This window comes from Lepisma saccharinum, chromosome 14, assembly GCF_977018435.1.
Source record: "Lepisma saccharinum chromosome 14, izLepSacc3.1, whole genome shotgun sequence".
In the NCBI taxonomy this organism is placed as follows: domain Eukaryota; kingdom Metazoa; phylum Arthropoda; class Insecta; order Zygentoma; family Lepismatidae; genus Lepisma; species Lepisma saccharinum.
In genome coordinates, this window is record NC_139242.1 from 44,877,799 (window position 1) to 44,904,942 (window position 27,144).

At 36.1% G+C, this 27,144-nt stretch overlaps 3 protein-coding genes across 6 annotated transcripts in view; 1 reads left to right on the forward strand and 2 right to left on the reverse strand.

The window, feature by feature from the left end:
* Positions 1 to 2,517: 2,517 nt before the first annotated feature.
* Vps20 (vacuolar protein sorting 20) lies at positions 2,518 to 14,608 on the reverse strand. Its single transcript, XM_083134938.1, has 6 exons — positions 14,396 to 14,608; positions 9,552 to 9,661; positions 8,897 to 9,020; positions 8,619 to 8,735; positions 6,182 to 6,344; positions 2,518 to 2,779 (listed from the first exon to the last, which is right to left on the reverse strand). The coding sequence occupies exons 1-6, from the start codon at positions 14,465 to 14,467 to the stop codon at positions 2,727 to 2,729; spliced, it is 639 nt and encodes a 212-aa protein (XP_082991064.1). The 5' UTR covers positions 14,468 to 14,608; the 3' UTR covers positions 2,518 to 2,726.
* A 260-nt stretch (positions 14,609 to 14,868) lies between these two features.
* Positions 14,869 to 20,116, forward strand: PIG-X (Phosphatidylinositol glycan anchor biosynthesis class X). The gene is made up of 4 exons (XM_083134939.1): positions 14,869 to 14,983; positions 15,871 to 16,030; positions 16,970 to 17,438; positions 19,897 to 20,116. The coding sequence occupies exons 2-4, from the start codon at positions 15,909 to 15,911 to the stop codon at positions 20,023 to 20,025; spliced, it is 720 nt and encodes a 239-aa protein (XP_082991065.1). The 5' UTR covers positions 14,869 to 14,983; positions 15,871 to 15,908; the 3' UTR covers positions 20,026 to 20,116.
* Positions 20,117 to 23,855: 3,739 nt separating this feature from the next.
* The window catches only part of LOC145998835 (annexin B9-like), a 49,014-nt gene continuing 45,725 nt past the window's right edge, over positions 23,856 to 27,144 (reverse strand). For all 4 annotated transcript variants that reach the window (XM_083135503.1, XM_083135501.1, XM_083135502.1 and 1 more), the window contains one exon: positions 23,856 to 26,986. In XM_083135503.1, the coding sequence (XP_082991629.1) occupies positions 26,936 to 26,986 (51 nt within the window). In that variant the 3' untranslated portion in view covers positions 23,856 to 26,935. The remainder of the gene's footprint in view (positions 26,987 to 27,144) is intronic.

The window sequence follows — 27,144 nt, forward strand, 5'->3', positions numbered from 1 at the left end:
TTGTGGCTGCATGCAAGGAAGGATGTTTTTGTTTCTGCACGATAATATTTAAGAATTTATTCAAAGAATAATATACACTGCACAGAAATGATTGATTTTTGCCAATGTATTGTATCTAGAAGGACTGAGAAATGGAATTATCCACTAGATTATACACATGGTTATTATTTTATTTGAGAAGTGTCATGTCTACCAAGTATACGAATAAATGTAGACATTATTTTATGAGAGGCCATGGATGCCTGAATGATGTGATGATTATTTTCGTCTATGTTTATATGCACTCAAATAAGCATATCTGAAGAAACAGTCACAGCGTTAATTTACTGCTCGAATGTTTTTAACTTCAATTGACAACGTTGAAGATTCGTTCAAGAAAATATGTAATCTGATAGCCATATTTGAATAATTACGGAGTTTTCAACTGAGATAGTGAATTCGAATATTGGAAGAACTTAGATGAAAGAAAGAACTAAGTGTATGTTTTGCATTTCTTGATTGTCGTGCATTATTTCCATCTATTGAAACATATTGCTGAAGAAATTATCCAAGATTGAGTAAGGAGGAGCAGAAGGTTTGAAGAATTGGAAACTTACTTCGGACAATAAAGTGTTATAAATGCAATTTGAGATGTAATAATTTATGTTATTTATGATTATTTCCATTCAAGAATTTTGTTTATTTGGGTATGTACTGAATGAATGGAACTACAACAAATACAAAATGTGCCAGTCAAGTCTGATTCACGGAGATCAGAAAGAACTGGATTACTGTTGTTTAATAAAGGGAATAATTGATAACGAGTTGCAACTTAAAAACGATATGTTCACAAGTTTGTAACTGAATGTGGTAAAATTTTCGATATTTACAGAATTGAAATAAGTCAAAATTTTCACCGGGAAGGGGTGCATATTGCAACTGACCCAAAGATGTTTATTTATTTCATTTATTATTTATTAATTTTGTGTTTAATACACACAATGATATATTTCTGTTCTTATCGATTTCTATTTTGTTATGTTCGAAAAACGTTGTTGAATTAATATGATGTATAATTATTACAATCAAATTATTGATAATATGCTGTTCAGCTTATATTTGACCAAACACAATTCCTTCCCCCTGCACTCAGAATGAACTTGCCCAACCTTTGTCGGGCACATTTGTCAGTGTAGTGTGTGAGCTGTAAAAGAGTGGTTGTGTTTTCTCACTGGGCCAAAAATCCCCCCCAAACTGAGCCACTTTTGGGAGGAGTGTGTTGTATAACTTTTCCAAGTGTGTGCGTTTTCTAGCTTGCCGAAAATGCTGCCAAAACTGAGTCGCTTTTGGGAAGGTTATGTTGTAGCCCTTTATGACGCAAAGTTCAGTGTGTCAATGATCAGGAAGTAGTGTAAGAGCAACAATTGTGACGTTAGTTTGACTTTATTCAAGAATGTGATCAGCAAGTATAAGGATTGCATGGCCCCAGCGTTCAGTTCTCCAACAAAGGGGATGAGAACACGGCCGTGCACACAAGCCACCACCAGAATGCAGGCAAAACTTTACAGAATGGCCATGCAAGAGAATCCACCAACCCAAAGACAGATGGCGAATCATCTAAATATGTTTTTGGAAACTGTTAACCACACCTTGCCCCTGAATACTGGTGGTGGCTTGTGTGCACGGCTGTGTTCTCATCCCCTTTGTTGGAGAACCGACCAAGGTTGGGCGAGTTCATTCTGAGTGCAGGGGGAAGGAATCACGTTTGGTCATATATATACGCTGAACAGCCTCTGTATATGAAAATTTTAAATAGTGACGGAGTTTGAGAATTGAAATAAGTCAAAATTTTCACCCAGAAGGGGTGCATATTGCGACTGACCCAAAGATGTGTATTTATTTCATTTATTATTTATTAATTTTGTGTTTAATACACACAATGATATATTTCTGTTCTCATCGGTTTCTATTTTGTTATGTTCGCAAAACACTGTTGAATTAATATGATGTACAATTATTATGATAAAATTATTGATAATGTGAAATAACGAAGTATTAATTTCTATATACATTTTGAGCACAGCAACGGAAAAGAAACAAAAGACTGTAGATCAATAAGTGACTAATATATGGAAATTTTAAATAGTGACGTTGGAGTTTCCTTTGAATTTATCAAACTGTAAGCAGATTTGGATAAAGGGGAATACCAGGATGTTTCATTGAAGTTTAAGTAATAAGGCTTGCTTTAGACAGTATCGTCATAAATGGGAGAAGGAAACTGGTGTTGGGTTTTGCAAATTACCTTCTTAACTCCAGTTCAGAGAAACCCAATCCTTAAGCCAATCTCTGTGAGGTATCCAATTTCATACCGAGGGATTCCTTCAAATGATAAAGGTGAATACTCATTCAGTACACATTGAACCATATTTCGTCTTTCTAGTATGGATGTTTTCACCAATGGATATTAAAAATTCTGTATCATAGCACGTCAATAAAATCACATTTATTAACTTGAAGAAAGGAGATATACTAAAAGAAGTCAGAACCTTAATGCAATGACAAACAGTTTTACTGTTTAATAATTACAAATATATGACTTTCAATATCTACAATTTTTGTACAAAAGAATACTTACAAGAAATCAAAGTGATCACACAATACCTTTACTAAAGACATCAACATTATGGTTGAATATTTCATCATCACAAAGTATATACAAAAATAGAAAGGAATAATCACCAAGAACTTCAGGATGCTTCCATAGCAACAGCTTCCCTTTTCTTCTTCTCCTTGACTTTGGCTGTGAAAAGAGAAAGAGAAAAATGTATCTTTGGCAATTGTGTGCAGTATATTGCACATGCACTTTTAACACATTTAGTAATCTAACTAAAATACTTTACTGAATCATCAGGAACAAAAACTACTACTACTTCACGAAGCATTTAAGAAATAACCAGACTTGAACAGAGTCTGCAAGCTAAGTGAGGTAAAAAAATATGAAGTTATTTTGGTGGAGACCAAATTCTTGGATGCAAATCGAATCATTCATGATAGGCTTTCGAGCTTTCTAGAGTTAATGCCACCTCATCTTCAGTGCAGAGATGTGTGTGTGAATTCAGATTTTTTATGTATTCTGCATGGGTGAAGTCTGAACCAGATGGCAGGTCAATTGGCTGCCGTGTCTGCACTGTTGGCGACTCAATAGCCAGGTTGGGTCGAGTTGAAGTCCAATGTCTGTTGATATTTCTTGTTTCCCTGTGGATGGCTATTGAGTCATTTCATGAAAAATCAACAAGAAAAATAATATTTTTGGGCTTTCATGTCATGGATTTCATTCATTTCCGGCATATTCATATCTCACAATGCGGTAAGTAAAAATCAACACTTCAAATTATACTGCATCTCAACAATGGATAAAAGCAATTTTCTCAGCTTCTGTAGCAGCTAGTGATGTGGGACTGGTATCATTTCAAACACCATACAATAACATTTCTTTTGATACGCAACATGGTGTATTGTGATATGAAAAATTCCCAATTTTCCCAAATTTGTTATTTTGAGATAACAAACCTGTATTTGCCATGGTACAAGTTTGTTTAATTTAAAAAATGGCATGCACATCACTTATGTCGGAATTTCTCAATGAACAGCCTTAAATTTTGTCATCTTTGAGCATTAGCTTCAGAATGATAGTTTCAGCTAAATTTAGCAAGTTAGTCTGTCAGTTACTTGTTGAACTATAAGTACGACCTGCAGTGCCAGTGCAGGATGGAACTTGATTTTGCATGTATGGCAGGGTCATGGTACAGCCTCTTCTTAAAAGAGGATATAGTTTTAAAAGTCTCTGATGTACAGCAAACCAAAAATTGCAAACATCAAAGTGAAGATTTTAGCATGCACATACACTGTGTCATGAAAGTGCATTACAAATGTGTTTTCAAACACTTTTAGAACATAAAGAGTGTGATGCGATCATCATCATGCTTCAGTCAACTTCACCTCACCAGAATCTGCACTAGTTAACCACTGGCAAAAGGTTGGATGACTCTGAGATTAATTTAAGCAAAGAAAATCAATTGTAAAATACATTCTTTATATAAGTCACCCTGGAAATAGATGCCAGGTCCCAAGAAAAGCAGTCCGACTTGCAGTCTTGTATCGTAGAACTGAGGTAGACAACAAAAAAAGGAAGTTCTCAGTAATAAAAGTGTTACGAGTTAAAGAATAATTTGGATACTATTACCGATATTGTAAACGCTTCTAATGGAACTATACATAAACATGGATTGAAAGAGTGTGTGTTTAACCGCCCCCGCCCCCCCCCAAAAAAAAACTAATTTTGGATCCACACCTTTACGATGACTCTGAGACTTCAATCTCTGATGACAAGTGTTGACACTAGCTCTTAAATGCTCAGATGCACATCCAGAACTGACCTGACTGCTAATAGTATTGAAAAACATTATAATTTTTCCACCCTGGCCTAATCCGATTTGCACCAGTGATCAAGTATATAAAGGGTGTCCAATACGAAAGCAGTGCACAAGCCTAACATTCTTTTATTGTTTATATGAGTACAAAGGTACAATTCATGTTCCAGAGTCCACTGTAGTCACCTGTTTACATACATTCATTGAGGAAATAACTGAACCATCAGCCACTTGATACTGCATCAGTAAACGGAACTTATTATTTTTGTTATTTTACATTTTTTCTGCTACTTTCGACTAATTGTAATGATAAGGAGCAGTGATGATTAGATGAAGCTGATGAAAGGACTCTCACCTATGCTGAGTCTGGGATTCGAACCTGGGGACTTCAGTGGTCATATCAAAAGTTGCACTTGGCCACTAAGCTGACAACATCAGACTATCTTATCGGTAATGGCTAAAATTTCATATTGGTTCATTACTAACTAATAGGGAGCGGAAGTTGATGAAATGTCATCTTTTATCTGACATCTCAGACACGATGCCCATTAAATATACACAATATTACACTTTGTCTAGAACAAAAAAAAAAGGTAATTTTAAAGTGTTTTTTTTTTTTGCCAATTTTCAGGTTTTGGGTCATTTTCCCCAATTTTCGGCATTTTTCGCAATATTCGGTGTATTGTTTCATCATATTGTGTCACTTCTTTCATTTTGGTAATATTCTTGAGTCTTTTCACCAAGGTGAACATAGGCCTATATATGTATATCTCGCAGGATTGCAATTTACGAGCAAAAGAAATGCTGAACTGGTGACAGTCTTTGTTGTGTCAGGGGAAACCACCAGGTGTCCGTCTGGGGCAAACTCATTAAGATCAGATAAGGAGAGGCTGGAAATACACTAGCCAGACGGTGAAACCCGCGGGGAATTTATTTTTTCTGAAGAATTCCAAGTTTTTTCGAGCGGGGGGGGGGGGGAGGGGGAGGGAAATTCTCGTTGCATATTTTAATTGAATGTGCATGTGGTATAATTGGTGCCTTTTTTAAAAGCAAGATTGCATTTTGTTTAATTTCCTTTTCATTTCAATTTCTAACCTGAAACTAACAAATTTAATGGTCATTTTTGCATTTTTTACGTCATTTTTTCCCATTTTTTAGGACATTATATAGGTCATATACCTATATATTTTAGGTCATCAACTTCCACTCCCTACTAACCAACCATATTATTTATTATAAATTGCATATCTATTCGGTAGTTTATGGCCATACTTTTATTGGAACTTGATTTGCATTGTAAGGCACAAATGGCACTAAATGCTGCTACTAAACTGGCCAAATACAACTCATCACACTTTCATTGTGGACTTCTTGTTTATTTTTTGCCAAAAAAGGGGTGTTTGAAACAAAGTGCATTTAGTACATATTGAATAATGACAAGAAGGGGGTGGATATAGGGAATGCATTCTCACAGTAGGAAAATTTACATGAATCACCCCACACTTGTTTCGATGTTACCATGGTAAACTTTTCCAGAATCTCCAGCAAACACTCCCTAAAACAACTTGCACTACAGGCAATTATTAAAATCTACAGTGGAACCTTGATCTTACGTTTCCACAGATTAAAATCTTAAAATGAAAGGAAACTCCAAAATATTATGATAGCTCTATCAGAATAATATTGAAAGATTTTAGGTTTTAATCTGGAATAAAAAACGTTTTCATAAAAATCCATGCACTGCATTTAAGTGTAAACCAAATAAAAGCTACCTGGCTCCTCGTCAGGCACATTTGGAAGTTGTGGCTCACCAGCACCTGCAGGAACTTCCTCAGGAACTTCCGGCATAAGGTCCTTTATTATGTCTTCCAGTTCCGCAGCCACAGCTTCTTCGTCTTCACTGGTCAGCACGCCACTCAGCAGAGCATCTATCTCCTGAAAAGATGGTTAGAAGACAATCCCATGTTTAGTGAACAAAAATTGTATTATAAGGCAACCGAAAATGCAATAAAAAAGAATTAAATAACACAAAATACAAACATTCACTTTCTAGTAGCTGAAATGTTGTTCACTTGTATACATCTAATGTATTGTTCACACAAAACTGTTGTCTGATGCCTTCTATTAGTGTACAGTCATCTACAGGGATAGTTCCAAATTTCTGTAACAGCAAGTGAAAGTAACCTTGGGAAGGGGGGTGCCAGTTGAAAGATATTTTAGAGGACAAAAACTCACCTTACAGGGTGGTCAGGGGGTTCAAACCCTTCGATAAGGTTTAGGCTCATTTTTGTTGCTTTTTGATGAAGAGGTTCACATTATTGTGGAAGAGGCCAACAGGTTTGCAGAACAATATCGCAGGCCTACCTTTTGCTTTCTTTTCTTGATTTTTGGTAATAATTGATTATTAACACAACGTGAAGCGCTAACAAGTGAAAATTCCGGCGCCATATCGCACGTACGTAATTTGAAAAGCTAGAAGGCTCTATTATTTTCATCACATTTCGGGATGAAATAGATGAAAATCGCAGTATTTCACGTACTGCAGTGTTTTCTCATCGCATTTGCAAAAAAAATTGATGAGAAGCCCAAAGCACGTCCACCACGTAACGCAACTCCCATGTTGCGTTTGGGATCGAACCAAGAACCTCTAGATTGAATTGGGTGATGTAGTTATTTCTCATTCATCTCTCAGGTGGTTATCACTCGCTTGGCCTAAATGTGATAAATGCAAGAGGTTACTTTTAAAGGAATGGCGATAGAAATTAACTTAGATTAGATATGGGTTTTATACTCTCCATGACTGAACCGATATGGATTGGTTAAGAAAAGGATATTACTTGCCTTACAAATATATGAAGATTGTTCCTACACTTGTCCTCTCAACTATCACTTGTCTGACCTCCCTGTCAGACATCGAATCTATTACACACCATCGTCCAATAATCGTTCTCCACTTTGCTTTCCTCTCACAATCCGCAGACCTTACTCTCTCTCCTATTCTCGCCAACTGATCACACCTCCTGACAATTCCAACACTCATGCCACATACGCCTTCCAAGTCAATCACCCGACCTTTGCCTGATTACTTATTCAGCATTCCTTTCTCTGATACCTGCTATGCTAAGACTTTATACTTCTTACCCAATACCTTGGGTACGATACGATATATTCAGAGCTGCACTTCTAAACTGCAGTTCCATATTAGACAATGGGAACCATGTGGGATGCAATTTCTGCCTTCCTTGAGATACTGACGAAGGGCAAAATGCAGAATGCCACTCTGCAGATTCATCTTATCACATTTTTTTATAAAAATCCCCATCTTTCTATAAACAATGACACAATGCTGATGTATGGAAAGGAAACAATAAACTGGGCAGCTCTTGATGTATAACAGCTAGGGCATTTACATTTCTGCATAAGAGGTTGAAATACACAACTTACATGTATTGTATACTGCTTCATGCATACTCTGGTACCACATAAGGTACACTTTGCTTGTAAGTATATTCAACAACTTCTTTCTCAAATTAAGCCCTATGGTTAATTTTATTTTCTTTGTATGCAAAAAAGTACAGTTCCCTGGTCAAAAACAGTAATTTAAAATAGTGAATTAAAAGCATAAACACTTAGAACAAATGAACTCTTCACCAAGAACAAAGTAAAGAAAAACCTATATACGGTTAATTAAATACAATAAAAAAACTTAAACTATGAAAACGAAAATGCAAGATCTGGGAAATTTTTATGCATGTTGCTCTATTGAAAGCTTATGCATATTGTACATTACAATGTCTTCATAATATATATAAATGGAAATATCGCAGATGTAGTAAACCCTGACGAATAATGGACACTAAAATTAAATATGAACTTAAAATTTATTTCCACACTAAACAAAACAAGTAAAAGAAAATTTGACCAGAAAACTTAAGCTGATTCTACTTTTGTGTTGAACTTGAGAAATTACTTATCTACACATTAAACTTTACATTTTTAAACAATAGTACACTAGCTTGCTTGATTAGGGCAGAAACTGATTTCTATGCACGGATAAAACTGTACCTACATTTCAAGAGAAATACAAAGCACAGAAATATGCCTCACTGGAAATCGAACCTTGATTACAAGGTGATATTGACGACCACTAGGCTTTTGGGGCCAACCATCTAGATACAGGATGAGAGTGTCATGTGACTGAAAACTTACTTGTTGTTTCTCCATGCCTTCCCTTGTCTCGTCAAGTATCTTCTCAACATCTTCTATGGAAAGAACTTCGTTGATTTTCTTCAAAGCTTCATTGCCAATTTTCAACCCCTCCACAACCTGCAAGAGAAACACTTGTATTTAGACCTGTTAAGAATTCTAATCATTGTAACATTTTTTTTATTTTTCGCTCAATAAACATTTGAATTTTCTGTTAGAAATACCCGAAATCAAGGTGTATAAAACTGTATTTCCGTAATGTGTCTGTTAAAAGTACATACCTGTAGTTCAACCTGTGCAAATTCCAAGTCTGAAACAAGCCTCTCCAGGTTTTGTAGCTGCCCATCGGTTTTTTCAAGCACTTGTTCCTGAAAACGCTTCTTCCGAAGGAGTAACTTCGCTCGGCTGAAACAAAAGTAACGATTTTAATCTATGTAGATGAGTCATAGATATTATAGAAATAACGAAAAGTATAACCTCCAGAAACATGTACAATGGAACCACAATTTTAAGTTTTTGAGGGGATCAAGATAAAAAAAACTTAAAATGCGGAAAAATGTAAAACTGAGGAAAATTATATAACTTTTTTGCTATGTTGGGACCATCAAGATTGAATGCATAATGTGGGAACGTAGAACCGGGGTTCCACTGTACAGAACAAAAAAGAGCAGCAAATGTTCCAATACTCTGACAGGAATAATAGAAGGCAGTGGTGGTTTCAAATATTTAGGAGACATAGAATGTTGCACAGAGGGTTGAACCGGTCAGATCCTCACCCCACATTTGCACTGTAACTTCTAACCATCATTTCATTCACTATTCACATCGATACAAGACTAGAAAATCAGTTGCATTATGAAATGTTATTAAACACCAGTTTCATTTCCAAACAGTACATACACCTATGCATTTGAGAAAATCTGTTTAAATACTCACTCTCTTTTCCCATCTTCCAACAATTTCTTTGCAAGTCTTCTGTCATTGTCAAGAGATACTTCTATCCTCCTCTGATACTGCTTTACTCTGTCTCTTTGTTGCTTCAGTTGCTATGAGGGGAAAAATATGTAAACATTTATTATAAACATGAATGCATAAGCAACACAAGTACTGTCACTATTATTATTATTGTTGCCTTCCCGATGGCATAGTGATAACTTATTGCCTTGTAATCAAAGGGTCCCAGGTTTGATACCCCATGGAGGGACATAGTGTTCGGATCTCACTTTAAACTATAGGTTCAGTCCTGGTTAGCTTTGTGTGAATAAAGCGAAAGCAAACAAACAAACAAATCACATTATTGTATAATTAAAAATAAATACATTTTACAATTTAATTGCAACTACCTTTGTCATAGCAAACCACCGACCTGATTGCATTTTCTACACATATTATCCAACCTAGTACCTGTAAACAAAATCCCAGTAAAATCAATGAAATAAAGCTACCAACAATTGTTACCAAATTTATAGTTTTTCTCATTGATTGAAAAGGATATTTAGTCCCACAATATGGCAATAACAATAACCAGTGAAGTAAGTTAATACCTCCACCATGGCTGGTGAACCCGTGAACTCTGACTGGTGTACATTACACACATAGGTTGTAGGTACTTTGCACACACATTTTTATATGGTTCAGATGTCTGTTAACACGTACTTCAGTCTTGGTGATTACTTACTGCATGTTTTCTGGAAAAGGATTTTCCCCTTCCGCATACTCCAATATGATTCTCTGTTTGTGAGCAGACATTTGCCTACTGCCATCTTAGATATGGAATGATTGTGCCATCTACTTCATATGTGTTGAGTGTGAAGGGGTATCATGTCCATGAATGTTTGTTATTAGGTTAGTTGGGTTTGTTTCATTGATTTGGATTATTTTGCTTCGCTTTTCTGCCACTTTTGGCTAACTGTGAAGATGAAGATGAGTGATATGATGAAACTGATGAGGCGACACTCACGACGGACACCCACGTACAGGCCAGGATTCAAACCTGGCACCTCTGGCATCGTAGTGTGCTGTGAGGAGGTCAGCTATCAGGTTTAGGGCTCTTGGCATTAAATGTACATTCATAAATGTTTCCAACACCTGTTCATGTAATATCTGGTCTCAAGCACAAAATCCCCTTTGAGCCTCACATGAAAATCTGCCAGAACTGCATGTCTGAGATGCTCCATAAACCAAGAAAGGCTGCTCTCTTAAAAGCGTGGATTCTCAGTAATATATTTCAAATCATAATTTCTACTGTAAATAATATTTCATCAAGCTCTAAACTGTGCTAATTACTGTATTTGCCAGCGTATGAAACACACTTTTTTTCTCTTAAAAATAGTTCCGAAAAACAGGGTGCATCTTATACGTCCATACTCAGTTTTTGATTACCTCCATTTCTGGAAATTTTATCTGTTCTAAGTTAGACAATTTCCATGTTGTATGCGGCAGAGAAGATTAAAATGTATTCTTTCCTAGTTAGATTATGTAAGTTACTCTTTGAAAGTAGACTTACATATTACTTTATATTTCAAATATTGTACATTAATTATAATATTAAGTGATAAAGCTTTTTCCTCAGAAATGTCCAAAAAAGGGCATCTTATACGCCAGCAAATCTGGTAGTTACTCCAAGCTTCGAGCTTACTTGCACAATCATTTCCAATATTCTAGAGCACTTCCTAATACTCTATAAAACATGCTAAAAATAATTCATTCAAATCAATTCAAAATCAAACATTTGAACCCATTACAGAGATTTTTGTAGAATTAACATATCTTAAACTTCATGACTAAAATTTTCTCCAAGCTTCCAAATTTTTTTTTGAATGAGTTGTGTATAAGTTATTAACAGAATAACTAAGCATTTCATAACTAACTCTCTCCCAAATGATATATTAATAAAAATATTGATATCCTCCACAAAAAATTCTAGGGAAGCCCATGGATATGTGCACCTTCAGACACAGTTTCACGTTACTAACTTTACATACAAGTCAATAAGAATATGTGAAATATGCGAACATTATTTTTTTTAAATATTTTACAGCGGTAATAGTTCCAATTGGTTTCAAATTCTCCTAGCAGGAAGACTAATTATCGTAGAATTTTTGGCAATCATTGTCTCACGAAATTAGAACCTTCCTTAAAGTAATGAGCACTGTTTGGATTTCAAAAAAAGTTATTTATGTTGAAAAAAAAACAACAACTTTAAAATTACTCTACGCAAGCACGTGGACTTCCCATGGACAATGCATTTTCCGTTGACAAGCGACTGTAAGTATGGTAGACCAGTGGGAATTAATGTAGAAGTAAATTGGAACTTTAGTAGAATGCATTTAGGGATTTTCTTTTAATGCTCAGAGAACCAAACCTGGCCTGCCTAACCTAACTACTAAAGCATATATTGAACAAAATCTTAAGTAATTGCTAAAACTCAGCAGTATGTGTTAACAGAAGTAAATCAAAATTGAACCATGTTAAAATTGCATTTGTAGCATGGTGAAATTGCAATAAAACAAAAGGAATTTGGGCAGAAAGCCATGCCAGAAGAAGAAAATGTTAGCTTGTTTTGATGAGCCTGAGGGTTAGCTGGGATTATGCTCCTATGGTTTAACATGGTGATAATGAGACGGATGGGAGGGGGTACTTTGCAAAATTTCCTAGCTGGGAAGATACCTATTTCACTTCAAGCACTGGTCGAGGAAGTACTATGTGGAAGAGAGGGTGACATTTGGGTGTTTTCAGAGAGGGTCACTCTACTGAGCAAATTGTGGTAAATGTCTGTTATATCGGAGACACATTTCTTCATTTTTACAGAAGAAACAACTTACGGAAATGAGTTTCTGTAGCATTTTGAAAGTTCGTGGAGGTATTTTCTCACGTAGAATGCTGCACAACAAGAAATAAGCACTTTGGATATAATAAACTTGCATTTTGTGCAAAGCGACAACATTATGCCATTGTTTCCATTATGTACCTGCAGATGTCGCGAGCATCGAAAGTCACGCGGTCTCACCAGTGTTTCCAAACATGTTTTTTTTTAACTATGCTTACCTAACCTAATCCAACCTAACCTTGCTGGAAATGGTTCGTAGGGCTATCGTGAATGATATTTGGGGCTATCCATCAATGGTTCGTGGGGCTACTATCGTGAATGGTTTTTGGGGCTATCGTGAATGGTTTTTGGGGCTAACTGTCAATTGTTCGTGGGGCTATCGTGAATGGCTTTTTGGGCTATCCATCAATGGTTGGTGATGACATAATGAACACGAAAGTAGATATTTTTCGGTTGAAAGGTTGGAACACAGCACACCCACTCCCAATCGACAAAACACAAACACGACGCGCGATGATCCACAGCTGTGCATGCCATATTGTATGTCCTAAAGAATTACTCGTAATGTGAAAAATCGAAGTTATTTTCGTGTAAAAAACATAATGGCACCTTCAACTATGTTCCGCAATACACAATTTGTAAGTATGAACCATCCGAAACTCAAAATATCCGATTTTAATGTGTCTCCAATATAACTCTGTTATATTGTTCAAATTGTTACAGTATGAATTCAATTCAAACACACAAAGATACATAATACATGTTCATGCACTCTAAGTATACATGAAACACAGACCTACAGTTTAAAGTGGAATCCGAACCACTGTGCAATGTGCCTGCACTGGAAAGAACAACAGAATCACATATGTAATACGGTAAAATTTTCGTATCCGCAAAACGTATTTCTTCAATTTTACAGGAGAAATTACTTACCGAATGCAGTTTCTTTATAATTGTGGAAGTTCGGGGAAGTGTTTTCTCGCATCGTTCATTGAATTTTGCAGGTAAATCATCTATTTTTCGATATAAATATGTGACTGATACACGAAAGCTCTTGCATCCATTTACTTCCAGGTGGATGTAGCCTCTGTGTGATGACACAATCCCAGTCAGCGTTTCCAAACACGTGCTTTTGTAACTGAAGAAGGTACGTTTCCGCAAATGGTTCGTGGGGCTATGCAAGAATTGTGTGTGAGGCTACGCATATTTTTTTCAAAACAATTTTTTAACTAGTGTAACCTATACGTGACCCTACCTAACCTAACCTTACTGGAAATGGTTCGTGGGGCTATTTATGAATGGTTTGTGGGGCTATCTGTTCATGGTGTTTTCGAACCTGGAAAAAAATACAAAATCAGTAACACGAAAGTAGGTATCATCGACAATGCTAGTCAAGGTTTCTCCGCCATATTGCGTGTAACGCAAGCGAAAACGAACCAACAAGAATTACTCGATATGTCGAAAGTTGAGATTATTTGCGTGAAAAACACGAAATGCCACCTTGAAGAATCCTTAGGAATGCAGAATACGTAAGTACCTATGTGAAAAAGAAGAAAATAAAGGAATTTCAGTTGGTAGTTACTGAAATTTTACCAATATTTTTCAACTAGGCTGTTTACTTAATTTCGCGTGTTCAGATGTGCGACAATTTGATATCTTGGATAACTTCATCTCAGAGCGGGATTTAATCATCAGAACACAACAATCCGTTATAGACATATATCGTTTAACATTCTTAACACAGACGATTTATATTCATGTCTAAATTAGAGCACCATGTGAAGAATACAGTTTGTATAGTAACATACGAGAATTACGCAATGCAGCTAGTTTACACCTGATTTACAGTAAAAGATTCGCGTTAAAGCATACATCGTTTCCTAACATATTACAATTCTCTTTGTTTATCGTACTATTATGTTAATTTGTGCATTATTGTTAATAAACTTACCAAAACTGCCTTGTCGTGAGGTGTAATTCGACTTGGACTCGAATGTCTAAGCTTTGAAAACAATCCTCCCATGATATAATCTATAAAGATTATCACCTCAACAAAACTGTCTGATTAATATACTTGGTGTTACAACTTAACAACATAACTACATATAATTCCTTCGGTGATATTAAAACTTCGGGATACGTTCGCGATACACAAGTAAGTGTATACAAGTTCCAACTTTCCTAATTCAATATTCACTGGTCCGACAAATAGTCCTGGAGTATCGATAATTTAGGTTTCACCTCATCTATCAAGTACTCTACTTACAAGCCAATTACATAGGCTAAAATTGTCAAAATTATCTTTGGATTGGAAGAAAACTGAACTAAAATCTAGCGCGTGTAAAAAATATGAGATTTTTCCGCTGTAATCAAGCAGATACCAATAGTGGACGACTTGATATATAGGTTACTTTACGAAGTTTCGTCTGCTGTCGTATGTCGCGTGTGAATTTGCAATGACAAAATACCGATACTATGCAAAACTACTTCACATAAGAATACTTGAAGTACAAATTATTTTCGTGTTACTTGAGTACATGTAAGTATGTGGTAGTTGCTTGTGTAATATGGTGACCCTCTTACTGAAAGAGAGATTGTAGATTCCACCTGCGAAATTCAATGATGCAGAACAAATTTTGTCTGGAAATGAAATACGAAAAATATGTTGTGTACCTAATAATCACAATTGAAACACCCTGAATTGCATTTTGCAGGGTACTAATTAACGAGCCTCTGGCGTTTGTACTCACAGCCAGTACCAATTTTACCATGATTTTTTTCCAGATGTCTCGGAGGGGCTAAGCATCACCCTGTGCGCCCTTGCAGAATATCATAATTAAATAACCTAAAAGCTATTAATTAAATAAAGATACATGTCTAAATCGTAAATGTACTTGTTCTGCCTCCCAGAACACAGTTGGTAACTAAAACATATCTGTTATATGCTCCAAACAAAGACAACATTGTAATTGTATTATTATAATGATACACAAGTAAATTACTAATAAAGTGCATAGTGCATCCAAGAAAAGTGGGAAAATCACCATTCAATGGAACAGACTACTTGGTGTATTATAAAGATACCAGGACCTAAGTGCATTCATCCGACCCTGTGGCCGAGTGGTTAGCACATCGTGCTGCGATGCCAAGGGTCCCGGGTTCGAATCCCGGTCGGGCTTGGTTGTTTGTGAATGTCCATTCATCAATTTCATCACTCATACCCATCTTCGCAAATTAGCCAAGAGGCACAAAACGCAAAGTAAAATAAACTAAATCAATCAATCAAAACCGAAAGAATGCAGGTGGAGGCAGGCTCTTCCAGATTCCCTCCTTATATCACAATTGATCTTCATGATCAGCCAAAAATGTCAGAAAAGTAAAGTAAATGAATCAATATTCTTAGCAACATTTTTTCTTTTTCTGCAGGGGATGTGCTCGATAGAACTGTTGTCAAACCAGCCAAGATGTTCTACATTCCAGTTATTATTTCATCTATGTTTTCTATATTGACAGTGGATAGCTATGGTAATCCTTGTGATGTTTTCACAACAGTAACACGGAGAGTGGAGAAGCAGGGTTTTCACAGGTAAACTAATCTTGAAACTGAATTTTCTGTTGATTTTGCAATGTACTGTTAAGTTGAAAGATATGTACGCAGAAATTTTCTGCCAGTATTTCATTCACTTTTATGCATGATCGTTTTTGTAGCGCTGGAATTGTTAGTTTTGGTTTTTAGCAAACTGAATGAATTTGCTGATGTCCCATTTGGGCACATTATTGTATGAAGAATTATTTTTTTTAACCCTAATTATAATGTTTGCAAACTCTGTAATTATTTTCTTTTCACATCTAAGAGGGCTTAAGTTCCAGTTGTGCAATTCAAATATTATTCTCAGATGCATGTGCTTACTACACGAGTCAAATCCTATACATTCGGTTAAGCACATACTGAACAGATTTTCGAATAACTTACTACTTCTTTAGTGCACAATAATTAAATAGGTCAGGTTCGTTGCTCTTAGCACTATAATTATGCTTCTGTGTGCTTATGATCATTACTGCCTGTGCATTTTGAATAGGCTAGGTGTGATTACCACAGTATTTCCACATCTTCCTTCATCTCTAAATATTTTTCATGCGAAAAGAAAAAAATCTTTGCATATTGTCAACTTTCAAGCACAACCACTTGTGCAGATTTTTTTTAGAGATAATTCCATACAAATTAATATTTTCTGGGACAAATTACTTTGTCTGATCTTCAAATAGGCTATAATAATCATTTCCAATGTTCTAAATGCACCCATTCTTCTGTACTTGTAAAAATCTGTAGGCAATTATAACCATGTGAAAAATAAAAGAGTAGGTAACCAGCTTTTAGCAAATGGTATTACAGGGTGTTGTAACATATGTGAAATTGTTCTAGGTGGGTAATATAGCAAATAATTAAAACATAACTAGTAGATTAATTATTATTTAATGAATTTTACATGTAGTTATTCAGTCAGTTTTTTTTTATTTCGTACAGAGACCTACATTCAGAAACTGAAATCGTAGTGAGCCATTCATCTCCATGGGAGGACTGTGAACTCCTCACACAGCAGACAATGCCTAGTGGATTGTATGTGGATCCGGATCAGCTATTCCATCTACGACAAGCAGGAAGTGTAGATGCTTTTACTCCGAGTATTGTTGATATAGAGAAACCAGAGCATGTATCGACTAGCCATAAAGTTTATATTTATTCACAACTTAACAAGACTGAAAATCTGTTTACGGCTACATTTACGTTGCCTTTTCATGTAAGGTATCATAAACCAACGGTGCATCATTCTTTGAACAATGGATATGCAAGAGTTCTGCTAGGTCCTCCACAGTTGTTTTTGAAATGTACTGGAGATGGCATGGAAGATAACTGTGTTAGAAAATTTGTTTCGGCACCTTGCAGTATTGTGGACAGACAAGATTGTAAATGGATCAATGTCTCTTACAAAAGTGTAAGTACATTGTAATATCTGTTATAAATATGTCATTGCTCAGTCAGAAAGGACATGCTTCTTTCTAATGCTGTGCTTTACTTGTGCTTATACTTCATCACAATAAAATCACAACCTCCCACAGTATGTTTTTTTCTCTTGCCATAAACTGACATTCCTCCAAGTAACAATGTTTATTGTTACATAGTAAGTATCAGTCGCATGGCTTGTCAAAAATACCATGGGAGTATTGAAACATTACCAATTTAAGAGTTTATGCACTGAAAGGCTAATTAGATCTGAACCTGCAGTTCAAGTGGGATCCAAACCATTATGTGCGTCCACCAGGAATCAAACCCAGGAGGCTGTGATTACAAGTGACATTACCACTGTGCCATTGGAGAGGCACAGTTTAAGAAACATTGATTGTTTACATAACAATAACATATGATTTTATTGTTTTTGAAGAGGAAAAATTACTTTCTTCATTTGTTTGGTCTGCTAACAGAGTTACTGAATGAAATATATAGTTTTCTGTAGCTCTAATAAGGGGCACTTGACATTAGCATAATAATAGGAGTTTAAAAAGAAAGTTGATTTGGCTTATGTTACTTCGCTTTTCTGTTACTTTTGGCTAATCACAAAGATGAGGATGAGTGATGATATGATGAAATGACACTCGCAAAGAACACCCATGCCGGGATTCGAACCCAAGACCCCTGATTCCATATTGTACTGTGCTAACCACTCCACCATGGAGGTTGGCAAAACACTTAAATAGAATGATACATTTCTTATCACTGTGCGAAAGGTTGGTTGCTAATCCAAGATTTTCAGTTACAGAACACCATTCAAATTCCTCAGAGTTATGAAACATTGACTTAAGAGAAAGCAGGTCAACAGATTAGAGCTCAACCCTGCTTGGTTAATCTATAGAGGTTGATCGGGTTATATCCGACCGATATGTAAAGTGTACTTACCCTATGAAAAGCTGTGCCTCAGCTGCAGGTTGTGTTCTATGGGACCACCTGCATTACAGACTGTCGCTCGACATAGCAATTTCCACTGCAACAACAAACTATGTTGAAGCACATGCATAGGAATTTCATCTCATTCCTCCTTACAGGCCAGTGAGTGTGCAGGGGAGGCAATGTTGTAGACGTCGTTTTAACAGTTGGTTTCCTGCTCGATGTCCTGATAAAACCGGACGGATGATCTAGCGGTGCAGCTGGATGCTTAGTCCATGTGGATCTGCACCTGATTCTTGTTGGCTCCGTAGAAATGAGGGATGTCTGTCCAATAGATTGGGGCCATAATGGATTCCTGGAAGTAGGTAGCATTCACCTTTATGGTTTTCTCCACCTTACGTATCTCCAACTTCCCGTCGTAACCGTATCTGGCGACAATCATGATTCCTTGCGGGAAACTTTCTGGCACTGGCGGTAAAACTCGGTCCATCCTTTGCCAGACGTGTCATGGTACGTAATTGCCCTTAATGTTACCATTACGCATGAGATAAATGTAGGCCTCATCCAATGTGACAACTGTCTTCCATTTTGGACCCCGCCAAGTGTCTTTCGTACATTTTGCGGCAGTTGGTCTTGTGTTCTGAAGTGTGGCACGGGAGGAGGTTGTGAACGCAGCTCTTACGTTCGCATCACAGGCCAAGACGGGGATGAATGACGTCGCTGACAGTGGACTGCACCACATTGAACCTATGGGCCATGTCACATTGGGGTGGTGGATTCTCCTGGACTGCATTCGCCGAATTCCACGAAGCACCTCAGGCAACACTTTCCCTGGCAACCTCGAATGGGCCCCTGTTATTGGCAAATGTTTCTGCATGAGCACCATTTGTGTTTGCCTGGCCACGATATATTTAGATGCGGTCACTCCATTTTCCCGACACTATTTCACTATTCGGTTGTACAAAAAATGTGCGTGGAAAAGAGCCACGATGTACCCTTCCAAATAACGGTTAATTTTCGGCGGCATTTCAGTAGCACGAACACGGCGCTCTGGCAACTGCAAGCTCAGACACAACACTGGTTTCAAGGTTCTTGGTGCAACTACATATGTGGCAGCAGCGTTGCCAAATTGGTCAGATATATCCCGAGCAGCCTTCTGTAGCTCTTCTAGTTTTTGAAGTAATTTACACACACACACACGTTTTTATTAATATTATTTTGAACTATGCACCCTTAATTTTCATGGACATGACTTTGCATTGGTGTTAAGTTAACCACAATTTAAAATTTAGTTATTTTATTTTGAAAGATATAAAATATTAAAAAAAAAACACCTAAGTATGAAGGAGCAGTAGTAAAATATAGCTATTACCTTTAACACCCTCCCCAAAGTGGAAAACTAACATCAATAATAGTAACTGTACTGACATTACTTTTTTAATATTTCGCTAATTAGCAAATAGACCTGTTAAATCAAGGCTACAACTAACAGATTTTCTTTTTTCTTACAGAATTCTCCAACTGTAGCATTGCTGGTGCCAGTGGGAAATTCTGACCATTACTTTCTTGTGGCTACTGTAACTTTAATGGTCTCGTTTGGAAGTTGCATTTATTTACTGTTAACTCTGAGAAAGAGATAACTATTTCAATGAACAATGCAGTTTATGTGCCAAAAATCTCATGTAATTTGTAAATGTTATTTTCTCTTGTAAATAAACTCAAACCAATACATAATTATTCTGTTGCATGATATATTATGATTCACTTTCAAAATCCTGCTTTGCCTAGAGAGCAATTACTGGCATAATAAATTAATGTTGTTTCTGCTTTTTATGTTATGTAATAAACTTTTGATCACACAGGGAAATTTCAGTGTATGCTCAGATAGGCTAATCAGGACTGGACCTACAGTTTAAAGTGGGATCCAAACCACTATGCAATGTGCCTCTACTGGGAATTGAATCCAGGACTCCTTGATTGCAAGGTGACAGTATTATCACTGCTACAATGGAGATTCTTCTCTGTAGTAGACGGTTGTAAATTTATATTTGTAACAATAACTATATTGCCAATAATGACCGAACATCCGTAGGAATGTGCTGGTCAGTATGGAATAGATTTGCCATTCACCACTATCAGAGCCTCTAGCGTTCGAGGAACACTTTCCATAAGCGTGTGGTAAATGTCTTCCATTCCTCCTGCAAAATGGTGAACAGCTCAGTGGTGGTGTTTGAGCAGTTTCACTTGGATCACAATGCTGCTCTAACTCATCCTTCAGATGTTCAATGGGGTTAAGATCAGGGCTCCGAGATGGCCAGTTGAGTTCATTCACTCCCATGTCATCAAATCACTCTGTTATGGCCCTTGCTTTATGGACGGCCACATTGTCATGTTGGAAATAGAAAGGGCCACTTCCAAACTGTTGCCACAAGGTGAGGAGCATGTAGTTGTGCAATATGCCTTGGCATTCAGGGTTCCATGCACCAAAACCAGCATATCAACATCATACCATGAACAACACACTCCAGTAAGAACCACTCCCCGAGCATTTGCCACGTCCACACATGTCCATCAGATCGCCACAACAATGTAGCATGATTCGTCACTCCACAGGATTTTTTTTCATTGTTCTAGGGACCAATGGAACATTCTTTGCACCACTGTAATTGACGTGTTGTATTCCAGGTAGTAATGTGAAGGTACAATGGCTTATGTGCTGCAGCTCTCTCATGGAATCCCAGTGCCACCACTTCTTTCCGGATTGTATGAGTACTGGCGTCACTTCCCAATACCATTTGAAAGTCTGTGGCCACAGTGTCCAATGAAGCCTGCCGGTTTGACTTCCCCACATATCCGAGCATTCGCCGATCCTTATGTCACTATTTTGGCTTCCCAGGTCACAGTTGTGGTTTTATCACACCCCCACATTTAAATTTAACCACTAGATCATGACTGTTGCACATGGTATCTGGATTCTGTCTGAAATCTCACAGATGGAATGCCCAAATCAATAGGCACTGATGATCATACCACTTTCAGCCCCACTCATTTTGACTACTGGCAGCAGTATAAATATCTACAGCACTCTCTGTCTATCATGAGTCATGATGTGTATTGATGATGTATTGGTGATCCTCCTTACAGTTCAGGGGGTGTCCGGTTGGCAATTTAGTATATTTCCTGGCACTCCCACTGTTGGCTAATTGTGACAGTGATAGATGGAATTGATGAAGGCAAAAAACATCATGCTGGGGCTTAAAGGCTGAACCATCAGTAGGAAGATCATGTGCATCACTCAAAAGATTAAAAAGGCTGAGGATTGCAGTTCCATTCTTGGATTTAATAATGTCCTCATGACTCACTATTAATAGATAATTTCCTGCAAGGTGCTTCTCATGTTAACAACCTGTTTCTTATACAGTGCCTTTCACGGTCAAAGTGCTCATGGAGCAGTGGCTAGTAGAGATCTGCATGGGCGGGCATGACTTACTCCGTAATCCAGGATTAATTCAATCGCCGTGGCTTATTTCGGGACCCAGCTCTCCATGCGCCAGCACAGCTTGGATAAAATCGGGCTAGCGTCGTCGCACTATGGTTGCTTGCTGGGCGGGAGCAGCGAGTCTCGTTCGTGCTGGAGTGGGTATTCGTGGTTCATTGGGTTTTGTAACATGGGTACCATTGTGCAGGCAACCGGTTCACCGTACACAGATTAGGCAGTTTGCCTTTGTTGTAGGTTTACGTGCTTGTCTGTAGGTGTGACTGTCTTTTCTCGAAATAGTGCATATACTAAATAAAATGGGTTGGAAATTTAATGGTTTGTACTTAGTTATGCACTGTAAAAATCTTCCTTACAAAAACATTTTATTCATATCTCATTGGTTTAATTGAGAGAAGGGGAAAGGGGGGTTACGCCCATCCTGGAAACTGTAGGTGTACCGGGAGAGGTCATACATATAATTTCACTTTACTGAAATAATTATTAAAAGGGATCAGTGCCGTGGGGGCCAGTTCCTCCCCCCACACTTTTGCCACCACACTATCCTAAACCTTATCTACCAAGGGAAAGTAAAATGCTAATCGGAACTGGACCTACAGTTTAAAGTGGGATCTGAACCACTATGTGCCTCCACCGGGTATCGAACCTGGGACCCCTTGATTACATGGCAACGAAGATACCACTGCACCATCGGGGGTTTGATTCAAATTAACAGAAGTGTGGCTTACGTAAAGAGAGAGAAAAGACAATTTTAAAATGTTAACCTTAACTTTTTAATATAGGATAATTTGAATTTTATTACTTCTATATATTATGTTTAAAAATTAACAAGATTAATTATAATTTAATGAAAAGTAATCAATATTGATGGTCCTTAGTGCAATTAATTAATAAAACGTGATATATGAATCATATGTAGAAATAAATCAACTTCAAAGTATTTTGGTAATTTTTTGAAGTAATGGGAATGGTGAGTTACTTTCTTGTATGAGTAACTGTAAATATAATTTAATTGCGGTTTAGCAAAATATGTGTGCGAAAAATCTTTAGAAAATAGAAAAAACTAACTTTCCAAACACTGGATTATAGTAATGCAAATAAGCAGGAACGTCGCTATTTGCACATATTTGTGAAGTGTTAATGTGTTAACAAGTTTTTTTATATCGTTTTTGTTTTAGTTTACGTATTACTGGTGCTTTTCTGCAGTATAATCATCCCACACTATATGTACAATTTAAAACAACGAATTTTTATGTATGACTCTTGTGTCATTACGAATTATTGTAGGGAACTTGGAAGCTGTTTGCAGCAGAATTTCCAGATATTCCCGTTCCACACAGAGTATTCGGATACTTGTGAACAAATTTAGGGAAACAGGGCCTGTTCTTGGTAAGAAGCAAAGGGTAAAAATGGAGTGTGCTTACTGAGGGGAAACTAGACGACGTTGCAAATCTTGCCTCACACAAGAAACTGACATTTGCATGATGTCTATGTGGCGAGATCCCATGCTTTTAAACATGAACATTAGAAGGATTGAAAGCAGGAGAGAAATTGATGCGGGTTAGTGAAAATTTCCTTCAAAAATGCAGTAAATGTGTGGAAGCAGGACATTTCCAACACTTTTTGTAACAAGGAACATGCTCATTTCAATTGTAACTGTCCATGCAATTGTACGAGCTCATTACATAGCTAGCAGTTCCAGTTATGTTGATATTGCATCCAGTTTGCCTGCAGACGTGCTCTCACTGCCCAGTGTGCTAGCCACTGCTCCATGGCCACCTCGGCCATGGAAGGCACTGTATAATACAACAGTGGTATGGAACTTTACATTTCACAAAAAATTTAGTTAGATGGTTCATTTGTTTTTCAATTTTCATTGGAATGCACAGAACATATATTTTCAGTTTAGCCTTTGGTTTCAGAGGAAGGGAAAACAGTTGCTTGGGATTTTTTTTTTAAATTAACACCAGAGTACAAATTTTAGTGTTCTCTAAACTGAAAAGACATGAGAACAGGGATAAAATACACTGCTTTTAGATAAGATTGAACATTATATTTCTATCTTTTATAGATATGCAAATTGCTTACATATAATAAAAAACATTAACAAGCTTTATAATTCATGACAATTTTAGTCAATAATACAAAACTATTTAATCACAATTTTTGTACACACTGATTTTTGTAGTAGATACTTAAAATACTTGAAGATGGAAGAACACTTCCCAGTATCTCATAGTTTAGAAAAAATATTTTTGAACACAAGTACAAGAAAGGATTTTAAATGACACCTAAGAAAATTTAGTACATTTGGTACATTGAATATAGATACATATAAAAATATACATTTGTTAGTTACTTAATAACAGCTGAATACATTTGAAAATACTGGCCCAGTGTTAATATTACCAATTGGAGCCCCTACAGTGTTGCAGCTCCACATCTGCATAATTAAAAATCTTTAAAATTATTATTTACAATACTAATACAAAACTACCTCATGTTATCTGAAATTATAAAAGAACAAAATATTTTGAATACTAAAAAGAGTATTGTAATATCATTAATGTAATACTCTCACTAGGCAGGTACATTTTTTCTTAATTAGTAGTTTGAAGGTTGGAAGCTATTTTTTTTAATGAAATATCAAAAGTTTTCACAATTTTTACTAATTGGCTCATCAAAATTAGTTTTATAATATTCATTGCGTAACATTTTTTTATTTTTGGGAAATAATGGCACCTGAATAATCTAATCAAAAATCTTTCAATTTTTTGACGTACTGTAAGACTTTTGATGAAAAAAAATCTTTGTAAACAAAAACACACTTGCTGTGGGAAACTGAATATGTAATACATCTCACATTCGGTTTGCCAGTAAGTAACATGTAGGTAAATGTACATCAGGACCAGCTGCTACAAATTAAACTATTTCATAATTATTTTTAAGCTTATTAATGTAAAAGAAACCATACACAGTATATAATTCTACTTATAACTGAATCAAAGAACATATTTGGGATGCCTTGTTTTTCAATTATAATTTGGAAGCTTTCATTTTTAGTTACAATTTATTTTTTATAATTTATTAAAAATGACATCACATCAAATATAAATGAATCATCCACATAAGGTAATATTTAGAATAGCAGTGTAGTTACATAGAAAACAAATATACAGTGATCCATCCAGATAAATTATGGAAATAAAACAGAAATATAGTAAGAATGCATTCATTAAGAAGTTACTGAAAAGTGTGGGTTTTACGATTTGAAAATAAAACTTTGGCACTCTATGCCAACTGAGATTTCACGCCAATCTCAGACTTCACAATTTTTCTCAACTTAATTCTGTGATTGTGTAGGTTTAGCAGCTTATGTATTCACTAACTGATCATCGGGGCATTTAAAATCCTCCATATACCATAAACTATTCCTAACAGAAAATCTAACTGCCCACATGTTCACGCATGCAAAGAACAGAAGACTGAAATGACTAAGAGGCCTAGCTACAACATACTTTAATATACATCGAGTGTTACCTGCATACCACTACTGAAGAAAGTTGATATGCAAATTTGAGTGTTCAGAGTCTGTGTGCTTTTGTTTCCCACGGCAGGTTTAGAATGCCCAGGTAGAAGTTGAATTTAGAACATATTAGGGAGCCAGTTGCACTTTCAGTATAAAATACAAAAATTCGAAAAATTCTACATATTTAACAGTATAAGATTCTTTGTCATTAACTGTAGGGACTGGCAAGGCAATTTATTATTATTATTATGGATGACTGACCTTCATAGAATTATTGCACACTGTCCACAGAATAGAAAAATAATCAATTATGAATTAGGTCAAGTTTGAAGTTTTCAAAAGGAGGTAATTGTGGATGGATATATAGCCTATAATAAGGATCTAAGGCTCCAAAAGAGCAGTCATTTCACAAGAATGTGAGCAGACAGGAAGGGTAACAGATGAAATCACAAGTACTTTGCATTAAAGGCCACACGAAGTTTTATGTAAGTACATCATGCCATGTAATATTATTTATGAAAAATAAAATTTAATAAAATTTGCACTAGAAACTTCATTAATTAAGTACAACTATGTACAGTGGAACCTTGATTCTTACCTTTTTCAGGTGACTAAGCCGAAAAACATTAAAATTTAAAGTACGGAAAAATTATCTAAAATCCTGCTATGTTGAGATCACCAAGATTTAATGCAGGGTGAAATCAAGAGTTCCACTGTATTAGTATCTTGTCCTGAGAAATGGATAATTACACTATACCACAACTACTATCATTTCTTTATTTTGTAATGCTTATGTTATCCCATTTTCTTTTATGTTGTGTTTTCATTGATTTAAATTAAAATATGAACAGACGTTACACATCACGACTAACTGAAATATGAACACCTCTTCCTGTGGATATCTGAGCCTTAATAATTTTCTTGACAATGCACCTTCATCAAAAACTGCCCAATATTTCAGCACAGACAACATTCTTTATACATACACAGAAAAAGAAGCTAGAATTACTTAACTCTATACACCCCCCTTTCGCTTAATCTTACATTCTTAAATTTTATATCATAAAGTTTACTTTGCCAGATCTCGGTCCATGGTGATATTAAAATTTTATTCAGAATGCTAAGAAACTAATAAGTGTATACAACCTAAACAATTCACATTATTTTATAATTAGTCAAAACAAAATATATCTGCATAGACCATATTAACTACGCCATAAATCAAACATTATATACGTAACATAAGCCTACAACAGTCTTGAAGCAAACATATGCAATTAATAATAATGTGCAAATCGAGTAATACAAAATAATATCAACAACAATACTTAAAAATACCTGGCTATGAGTCAAAATAAAATCAAAACACAAAAGAATAAAGAAGCTTAATATACAAAATCAATAATGTGATAGAACATGAGATATGGCAAAGTAAAGACAAAAAAATCTCCTGTCGAAGGAACCTTTTTTGAAAACAAATGCATCAGTATGAAATGGTTTGGAATTTCCACTATCACCAAACAAATTATGACACCAAAGCCAGTAGCAGTTTTTTGTAGTCTCCTGAAGTATCTCCCTGTTTAAAGAAAAATGTATTAATTACCTGGAAATGCATATTAACACATCCATAAATGTAACATTTGTAACCCTTTTAGTAGTAGTAGTTTTGACCATGAATAAGTTTGCTCATTTCTTAAGCGCAAATTGTTCAGCATAAGTTGCTCAGTTATTTTA